The sequence below is a fragment of the Pleurodeles waltl genome, chromosome 6, assembly GCF_031143425.1.
Source record: "Pleurodeles waltl isolate 20211129_DDA chromosome 6, aPleWal1.hap1.20221129, whole genome shotgun sequence".
Lineage (NCBI taxonomy): Eukaryota > Metazoa > Chordata > Amphibia > Caudata > Salamandridae > Pleurodeles > Pleurodeles waltl.
Window position 1 is genome coordinate 89514163 of NC_090445.1, and position 10549 is coordinate 89524711.

Genomic DNA, 10549 nt, shown 5'->3' on the forward strand with positions numbered 1-10549 from the left:
TGAGGGGCCATTGCACTGCTGGTGTACCTTTTTTTTTTTTTAATTTAGCTAATTTTTCATGCTTGCATTAATGCTTGCCGCACAACTGGGCTGCTTCCGTACCCATTACAAAGGACTTCATGCTCGCGTATTAAAATAATAGCCGCCTTAAACATATTTTCACTCCCTGGTTAGTTTAGCATTTATTCAAACATTTATTGTTTTTGTGTAACCCCTCGTTTTTGGACGTGAAGAGGGTTTAACATAAGATGATACGTATTAAATGTATTATCCAGTACTGCACCCACCCTAGGACACAGGCCTCTTGCTGGAAGTTCTTAAAACATTCGCTTTGGATTCAGTCCTCAACCTTCTTGAAATCTAGATTTCTGTTACCTCTTAGAGACCTTGTTGTGGATTTCCTATGTATGTATGTATGTATCTATGTATGTGTGTGTGTATGTATTTATATGGTATTTCTAAGAGCGCAGACCTACCCAGAAGGCAGTAGAGCACTGGGCCGGGTCAAAGACAAGCATAAAGTCAAAGAGTGACTGGGGAGGACGCTGGGCTGTGGTCTATTAATGCGCTGTGATTGATGTAGTGTTCTTTAACGATGTGAGTCTTCAACTGTTTCCTGCACTGGAGCAGCACTGTGGCAGACCTTATAGATACAAGGATGTTATTTCAGATCCTGGGTGCATAGATGGAAAAGAGGAGCTGCGATGTTTTTTTTTTAGTCTGCAGTCTGATAATGTCTTGCCTGCGGGTGTGCCGGGAACCACCAGAGATTGTGAGTTTGTCTGCAAGATAAGCGGGGGTGCTTGTTGTGATGCGGCTGGCTTTGAAGATGGCACGGGCTGGCAAGGGGAGCCAATGGAGTTCCATTAGGATGGAAATGATGTCTGGTGTGACCTTCAGGGCCTGGGTAAGATGTGCTGAAGTATGTAGGATGCCACTAAGAGAATTCCAGTGTGCAGTCTGGGAGGCCATAGAGTAGGGTGTTACCACCATCCACATGTGAGAGTATAAGGGCTTGAAAAGCAGTTCTCAAGTCGTTTTCTGGAAAAACTGTTTCACTTTCTTTAGAACAGAGAGCAGACTGTCTTTTTTTTTTTTTTAATATATGAGGTTGGCATCTAAACTGAATACAAGTCACTTGGCATTCAGTGAAAGATGGTTTTTCAAGACCATCAAGGTTCATATTATTGAGCCTGATTTCTACTGTTTGTTGTTTTTGTCAAATAACAATTCTGTCTTGGTTGGGTTGAGCATCAGGTAGGTGGTGGATAGCAAAGTGTGGATGATGTGCAGGCAGTTTTTGAGGTGTTGGATATCGGAAGCAGAAGAAGTGGAATTGTGTATCATCAACATATTGATGCATATTGATATTGTTATCTGTGAGTAGATCACCTAGGGACTCCATGTAGAGGTTGCACATGACAGGGGACAGTATAAAACATTAGGTTACCCCATAGGTGATAGGGATCTTGTGTGACCTTGAGATTCCCATGTGAACAAACTAATGTTGATTGGAAAGATGTGAGGAAACCCAGTGAAGGTCATACATAAAACATGTAATAGCCTAAAAACGTAAACTGAATGCACTTTTACTTGGGCAGGTGTGTAAAGGGAATTGCCCCCAAGGGTATGCCTCAAGTAGAACAGTAATGCACAATACCTCCTTGATTTTGTTTGTGACATGGAGCAGCACTGACTCACAGTAAGCTTTATACAGTCAGAGTTATTTTCATTTATGTGGTTAATGAATATGGCTCAGTGAAGGTAACACCTTCTTTGACTCTGGGGTCATTAGTCCAGACCCTGGCAAGGCCAACTCAGACTTTCATTCTTCTGGGATTGGTAACTTGACTACTGATTAGTAGTAGAGAATAAGAGCTGTACTATGAAGGAGGGCTACATGAAAACACACACACACACACACACACACTAATCCCCCCACCCCACACACAGTGTGCAGATTTCTGTCTCCACTTTGTTCCCTGCATCTTGCCCTCAAGACCCAAACAATGTTCACCCAGTTTTCTTACTACCCTTCTTGAGCAAACTATTGAAGAAATTGTCTTTTAGCCAGCTGCAACAAAATGCAAATGAAAATAATCTCTTGGGCATGTACCAGGCTGGTTTTCTTGTGGGCGTCAGTACAGAATTAGTGGTACTTTCTGCCCTTGATGACATAAGAAGACTTGTCAATGGTAGCAGCTTTGGTGCCCTAATTTTATGAGACCTATTGGCAGCCTTCAATGATATTGATACTATCGGATACTTACCACTCTTTGCTTCTTGGGTACTGTCCCTAAATGGATCTCTTTTCCTATATGACAGGACTCATGCTGGGACCATTCCATCTTTCCTGTCTGAGGATCAGAAACTGAGCTGCGATGTCCTTCCAGGCTCTGTTTTATCATCACCCTTATTCAACTTTTACATGAGGCATGGCAATGCTTCTTGATCAGATTGGAGTCCTTGGTTACATGCATGCTAATGACACTCAGTTGACCTTTGTATTTACCTGGCTGTTCGATCAGTAGCAGGACCATCCACCCACTCCTTTCTCCCCCCTCCCCCCTCCCCTGCGCATTGATACCCTCACGGATGGGTAGTGCGCTTTACAAATTCCTGATTGATTGATTGACCTGGTCTTTTCCAAGTAATGCCATCTTCCAGCATTCCTAAGGGATGCTGAAGTGTCTTTCCAACATGTGCTGGTGGATACCTCCAGTTTTCACAAACCATCCAAAGAAAATCCATCAGAGGCTGTGATTCTTTTCATATCACCTCGGTGGGTGGCTGAGGACGTACCATGGGTCCTACTCGAGCTCCATCCGAGTTAGTCCAGAACCTTGATGTCATGATTGACTGCAAGTTGACCCTGGGTGTTGCTCTAATAAGAGACCTTATCCAATCTAGGTTGGATTACGCTACTTCTATGTATTTGGTCTCAGCCGACCAGCATATTTGTTATCCTTCAACTGATTCAGATTACTGCAGCTCAGGTAGTTGCTTAAGTTTGTTTACCTAGTCATTCAAAAACCAGGTTTAAGGTACTAGTAACTACCCACAAGGCAGTTGCCCAAACACGTTAGCTAACAAATTTTATTTTCACCTTCCTTCTCACTTGCTTCTTTCCTCCACCCACAACTTGCCAACCACTGCTAGATCCAGAGCTGCTACTTATGGGGACAGACTATTCTCAATTGCAGCAGCCAGACTGTGGAACTCCAGACTCTCTTACCTTCGTGCAGGAAACAAATGTCTATTAGGAAACAAACTAAAATGTTGGGAGACTATTTACGGAGGGTTGTGTGCGCTTGCTTGACGCCCCACAATTTTACTCTGCGCTTGCATGTTCCTACAATGGTAAGTAAATTGAAGCATTGCTTTGCGTCAATTTGCAGTACGTGAGCACCACGCAAAACCCTAGTAAATGCCCCCCTGGCTTTGTAGTATGCAAGTCTCCTTGTTATCTGTTATTTCCTTGCTTATGATGTGCAAGATTATGTTTTATTCTGGTTTATTTTTCATACATTGTCTAGAAGCTCCACCTACCTGTGCTAATACATGGAAATAGCATGACATGCAGCAATGCTCTGCATCACACAGAGTAAGATCGCTACAACAGAATACTGACCCACTCTGTAGTTAGTTATATGTCCCCATCTCTGCCATGCACTGACAGCCTGACACATGTTTCGCCAATGCCTGGAGGATGCATGGACCTGACACTGTGATACGTAACCTGACACTATTCGAAGACAAAAAACACAGCACCACAAGATTAGGCAAGCCCTAGTTTTGGTGACTGGACCCTACCGTCACCTGCCATAGACTCTCAACACTTGCACATGTGTGCTGAGGCAAGTGCTCCAGTTACACATTCATATTATTTGTGTGTATTGTGCTGAGACTACATGCAGGGCCCCTTCACAGGCTGCAAAACATCATGAGTATATCATGAAGCTAGTAAACCCTTGTATATGCTTTCAAAGTGTCACATAAATACACTTCCCACCAAAGGGGGGCGTTAACTTGAACAAATGCATGAATTCTTCTTTAATGTGAAAATATAAGGTTCCATGGATTCTCAGCATTAAAGGAACCCAATCGGAAATTATCTTGAGGAGTAAATTTAGTAGGAATTACATTTCTTATGTTTTCAAATTACAAAAGTAATATGAAGCAGTTACATAGTTTGCCATAAGAATATAATCGTGTAAATTGAAAAAAGCAATCAATTAAAAACTGCAATGAACCGATTAATTCCCTACCCCTACTCTGCAGTGCAAATTGAAGGCCCCGGAATTTGAAAGCAACATTTGAATTACCTTACAATCTCTTTAATGTGTATTATGACTATTTATCAATATTCTCCTTAAAATCAATGGTAGGTGATTTTCACTCCCCCCAAAGTTCCTCTCAAACGTTTCTGAACTATATGAAAAGGTTGAAGAGGATGCTGACTTTCGTGGTTCACTTAATTAAGCACACCAGATCGAGAAGCATCCCCTGCCTTGATCACTCTGAAGCCTTTTTACAAACCTGGGCTGCCAGGGTTTGAGACCTTCTATTACAAGGACTGAGAAGGCCACTGAAGTCCACTCCTGTCAAGCTCCCATGTTACATACTTATGAAATGTGTGGCTGTCCATGTTAAAGTAGGTTTGTCCGAGCCATATTCCTCCCTGACTGTCTCTATCTCTTTCCTTCCACAGCGTTAGGAGATTAAGAGTGATGGTGCCTCCATGTCCCAGTCCAGAAACAGGCAGCATGACAGCAGAGGAAGAGCAGCATCAGCAGGCGGAGGAGGGGGATCAGTCGCATTCTGAGGAGCCACATCAGCAGCAGGCAGGCCAGCACCATCATCAGCAGGCGGACGACGAACAGGCAGAGCAGCTTCAACATCAGCAGGCCGAAATTCAACAGGCAGAGCAGCATCATCAGCAGCCGACTGCTTATGAACAAACAACAAGGCCTCCCTCTCAGCAGCCCGATGACCAAAAGACAGGGCAGCAACACCATCAATTGGCCAATGGTGAACAGTCAGGGGAGCAGCCTCAGCAGCACGCTGATGACACAGACAGCACAGGCGCTAGCGAAGAGTGCATTATCTGCTTCACGGCATATGACGGCATTTTTAAGCTACCTAAGCTGCTGCGTTGCGGACACACATTCTGCCTGGAGTGCCTGGCTCGTATAAATGTCTCCTCTGAAGTTGTCACATCACTCAACTGCCCTATATGTCGCAACATTACACGACTGCCAGCCCGCCGAGGCCTGCCTGCTCTAGACAACAACCAAGACATCCTGGAACAGCTGCCTCAGGAGCTGCGGCCCACACGTTCAGTGCGCTTCAGCCGCAAGAAGGGGATACTCTATGTGAAGAATGCACCCTCACCACAGAGCCCGCTGCCTAAGCCCTTGCAGCTCAGCACAGTCAGCCTCAGCCTGGATGTTGGCCGTCCACCACCCAGAATCCGGGTTCCACCCAACTTTGGACGTGGAAGCTGGCTTTTCTACGTCACTGTGGCCATTGCCATACTGCTAACCATCGCCGTGGTGATGGTGGGCATCTACATCTTCTTCATCGTCCCTACCAGCTCCAGTGCAGCTTCCAACTCCTCATCCTCTGGCAGTTGGCCTCTAAACAGCAACCCCATCTCAGCCCCACCAAACAACAGCATCCTTGCACAACCGGCAGATCCAAACAACGGTACTGGACCCTGGTGAAGGGAAGGCATAGGGCATCCCAGAGCAGAAAGGAAGGAAGGACACTGCTGAGAATACAGGATACTGCTCAAACATAAAATGTGTGACTTCACAACATCGCTTGGGCTCGGTAGGGCACATTGAATCAATGTCCAGCTATGGCCATGGCATCAATGTCCAGAGACAACAGACTCACCTTATGAGTCATGAAGGACTCGTGCAGCGGTACAAGTTTAACCTCAGCATATGACAGATTTGTCTTCCATAGGAGGAATGGTTTGTCATCTTCCAATAGGTCAGAGCTACATCTACAGAATAAACAAATCATAGTTTAAGATAAAACAAATTCCCCTCAGAACCAGCAAATTTAATCTTCCAAATGTCATGGGATTCATCTTCAAAAACAAAGGATTATTCACCTCAGGAAGGAAGATGTGTATCCGGTACTAAATGATTTGGTGGCTGATATGTGAATCATTCACTGGGTGGGACAGTAGACTATTCTTAGGAGTTGTGAAGGATGCATCTCAAAGCAAATTATTTATCTTCCTAAAAGTGCATTACATGTCTTATAGGGTTTTTTGCATCACTTCAGTGGTGAGGCTTTCTTTGCCTCGGGTAAAAGGTCTCATATTCTGAGGGTTAATATATAAAGAGGTCTAAGGGACACGTTGGTAAAAGTTCTTACCATGATGGTCTCTACAAAAATTAATGATTTACTCCAACGAGTATTTTGTCAAATAATATTCAGCCAAAGAGAAAAATATTTCTATTTTAGTATCAGGGGCGTATTTTAGAATATGTGAACAATGTCCAGTTCTGTGCCAAAAACGTATTTTATCATATGCACAACTTGTATATGGAGACAAGGATTATTTTCTGAAATGTGAAGGTTTAATATAATTGTGCAAATTGCTCAATTATAGGAAGGACTGTGTATATAACTGTGCAATGGACTCATTTTTCGAGATGAAAAGACTTCTATGAAGATGCCAAGACTCATGTTCTACTGCGTACCAATATATACTTTGGTGTGAAGGACCTATCTTCTGAAATGTAAACATTTCTATCCTGGTGTATAGGCCACATCTTCCGATATCTACAAGTGTTATATAATTGAATCAAGAGCATCTCGTCTGGTTTAGGACAGTCTAGGTACAGGCAGGGGGAAGTATGTCATCAATGGAGATGGAGTGGGCCATCAACAGAGTGCTCTCTCCACCAAACTCTAAATCAGCCCTTCAGGATCAAAGTGTTTATCAATGTATAAATTATGGTTTTGGATGGGAATATGGGTAGCACAATGCTAATTATATTAAAATGTCTGGGGCTGCACAAGAGACATCATGTATCCGTTGACACCGCCAATGACCTACGACCCCCAGTAGCCTCCTGTTTGCCGCTGAGGGCCTAAGACATGGAGTGAAAATACAGAATGTCAGAATACTGGCTTTCAGAATCATGTTTACTTCCTGTTCCTCGCACAAGCCTTATGAACTCAGAGACCACTGTAGCAAAACATTGCCAGGGGTACGGGACAAGCCCCAAGTGATGCCCAATGTTGGATCAGAGTGGGCGGTGCTCCTCTATCCATTGTCATTGGGAAACAGTTGCTAGATCTTCATGGCTACAAGATTCAATAGGCTCAGGGAACATGCACAGCCATTGTGAAGGGCTTGACACAAAAATAGGCAGTGTAAGGAGCTTGGGAATACAGACAGTGTAGAGAATTGGACTAGATAGACAGATTGCATAGAGGACTGACAGTCTGAGCATCATAGGATGCATGGATTGGCATCATGAGGCACTTGAAACAGATAGGCAGTGTAAAGAGATTGAGCACATATGCAGAAAGGCCTGGATATAGAAACTTTCATGTAACGCAACACAGTAAGGGAACTTGCTACATTGCATTGCTTGAAAGGGAGAGGGCAGAAATGTGCAATGTTAACTAGGGTAAATCACACTTCTGCTCTCTCCTAGCACTAATGCACTGGTGGATGCCTAGCGATAGCGCAGGCACCCTGGTTTCATAGCGCAAGGCTGCCTTCGCTCTCATCAGGATAGTTTTTGTGCAGGCCGGAGTATCCCCCTGCACAAAAACTATCCTTAGAGGTGTATTCCTTTCTACACGTGTGCTGCATAATACAGCATACATGCCATATGCAAAGAGGAAGTAACAAGGGGAAGTAAAGGTATTTCCCCTCGGTATGCCAACTTCGGAAAGGCACACCATTCAGGTACAAACACTGGGTTACAGACTTTATCAGATCTGGGTTTGCTTCTAATAGGACACCTGTTCTTTACCCATCAAATGCCTCCCTGCAAGAGGAACTCAGGACACACAAGAAGAAGTAAGGATCTTGTACTGTCATGGGTGACTGCCTCCAGCACACTCACTCTTTCACCTATTACAGACAGTAATTCACAGCGCTTGGAGATGTTCACACTGTGCACTATACAAGTTGTAAATTGGGTTATTTGTGCCCTTCCAAACAGGGCAGCGACAGAACATTAGCCACTGCACTATATTCAAGCATATGTATCTCCTGGTAATACAGGTTATCCATCTGCTAGGTTTGAAGACATATCTACCAGTTGAAAAATGAGTATTTTGAGTACATGGCAAGCCCACTAACAAACATTGGGGCATATTTACAAGAATGTGGCACATCAGCTCTGATGCGCCAGTTTTCTTGCGTCGCCCTGCGCCCCTAACGGCACTATGGTAACGCTGTATTTACAGCGCATCATGGCACACATTAGGACAATAGCACCAACATTTTTGACGCTACGGTGATGCTTTGCTGGACTAGCGTCAAAAATATTGACACTAGTCTAGCAAAGGTCAGGGAGGCCCATAAGATATAATGGCAGCATCACTTTAAAGCCTGCCCTGAGCCGGTGTTAAAAATGACGGGAAAAAAATGGTGCAATGAAATCTTATAAATTTCACTGCTCCATTTTTTTGGGCCTCTCTGCGGGGGAATGCCCCCCTTGCATACATTATACCTGATGCACGTAAAATGTGTCGCGAGGGGTTACTTTGTAAATTAGGCACATGGTGGAGGCCTCCTTAACGCTGCCGTATCGTGAAAAAATGACGCTAAGGCAGCAGTAAGGCGGCGCAAGGGGCACGTACATATGCCCCATTGTATCTTACTTTGTTATTGGGGGGGTATAAGGCACAAGGGTTGAATTCCAGGAGTAAAGGATTCATCTACTATGAATACAAGACCCATGTCCTTAGGGGTGGTCCAGCGGTAAACGAATAATCATCTATGATTAACATAATTATCTCCTTGGGATGTTTTGAAGGGTAAAGGCTTCACCTTCTGTGAATGGTGATTATTAATTCAGGTGTAGATGATATTTCTTGATTTACAGTACATTTTGCACATGCTTGTCCTTTCTTTACAGTGTTGCCCTCTAACTATCCTTTGTTATGCCTCCCCACTCCTCTCCTGGTACTCTGCACTTGTGCATCTGTTGATGGATAAGAGTAGCTATGGAGGGGTTTCTGGGGGTGGAGGGAGGATTTAATGGTTCACATCTATTTGAAATTAAGAAAAAGCATAACTATTGTGAATAAAGTGTATTTCAATCTCCATCCTGTCTGATTATTTCTACAAGGAACCTCATGGTTTCTCTCGGTGGGGGAGGGGGTCCATTACAGAACCACCAGTGAACAAAGATGATTCAAGTCCATAATCTCCAAGGTGATCCAGTCTAGACCTTAGAAAGGGACCTCGTCCTGAATATGCAGAGAGAGCTAGTCTGAAACCTCCAAGGGAGTCACTGTGGATCCCCCAAAGGGACCAAGTTTGGAGTCTCCATGGTCGTCCGGTGGGAGTCTTCAAAGGAACCGAGAACAACTTCTCCAAAATGTACTTTGTCCAAAACTGCCAGGTGGTCTAGAGCAGATGTCTAAAATATAGACATTATGGACCTGATTTCTGAAAAATATAATTATATTTTTTAAGGTTGCGCTGATTTGCGTCAAAAAATGGCCAATGGTGACGCTAACTTTTCATAAATCAGGCCCTTTATTTTAAGATAAAGTACACACAAGTACAACTCAATAAATGCAGGTAGGTACAGGTATTGGAAGGTTTAGTATCAAACAGACAAGTACAGAGATTAGGTAGTCAGGTATGCAGGTCAATGGCCATCAGGAGTGAGATGTTATCACTTCTGGCCTGGAGTATTGTCTTCTGGTTCCGCAGACACACACAGAATCCAGATTAATCACATGACATCACACACAGAACCAGCTCAAGGCCAAACAACAGAAGAAAGAAGGGACCAGTCAACAGACATAAGATACAACACTAGGTGATCCAGGTCCCGTTTTGGAAGCTCTAAGGTAAACCAGTGTGGATCCTCAAAACAGACTAAGGGGGTCATTCCGACCCCGGCGGTCAAGGACCGCCGGGGCCGGGGTCGGCGGGAGCACCGCCAACAGGCTGGCGGTGCTCCGCAGGGCATTCTGACCGCGGCGGTATGGCCGCGGTCAGAACAGGAAAACCGGCGGTGTCCCGCCGGTTTTCCGCTGCCCTGAGGAATCCCCCATGGCGGCGCAGCTTGCTGCGCCGCCATGGGGGATTCCGACCCCCTCACCGCCATCCTGTTCCTGGCGGTTCCAACCGCCAGGAACAGGATGGCGGTGAGGGGTGTCGTGGGGCCCCTGGGGGCCCCTGCACTGCCCATGCCAATGGCATGGCCACTGCAGGGGCCCCCGTAAGAGGGCCCCACTTTGAATTTCAGTGTCTGCTTAGTGTCTCTTTAGTGCCACCTGCTTGCAGGGATGCAAGTCGACTGCCTTACAGCAAGTGTAAGGGGCA

General features: G+C 44.9%; 1 protein-coding gene across 2 annotated transcripts in view; it reads left to right on the forward strand.

The window, feature by feature from the left end:
- RNF225 (ring finger protein 225) overlaps positions 1–9313 on the forward strand; it is a 78563-nt gene extending 69250 nt beyond the window's left edge. For both annotated transcript variants that reach the window (XM_069237406.1, XM_069237407.1), the window contains exon 2: positions 4712–9313. In XM_069237406.1, the coding sequence (XP_069093507.1) occupies positions 4731–5726 (996 nt within the window). In that variant the 5' untranslated portion in view covers positions 4712–4730 and the 3' untranslated portion in view covers positions 5727–9313. The remainder of the gene's footprint in view (positions 1–4711) is intronic.
- The last annotated feature ends 1236 nt before the right edge of the window (positions 9314–10549 follow it).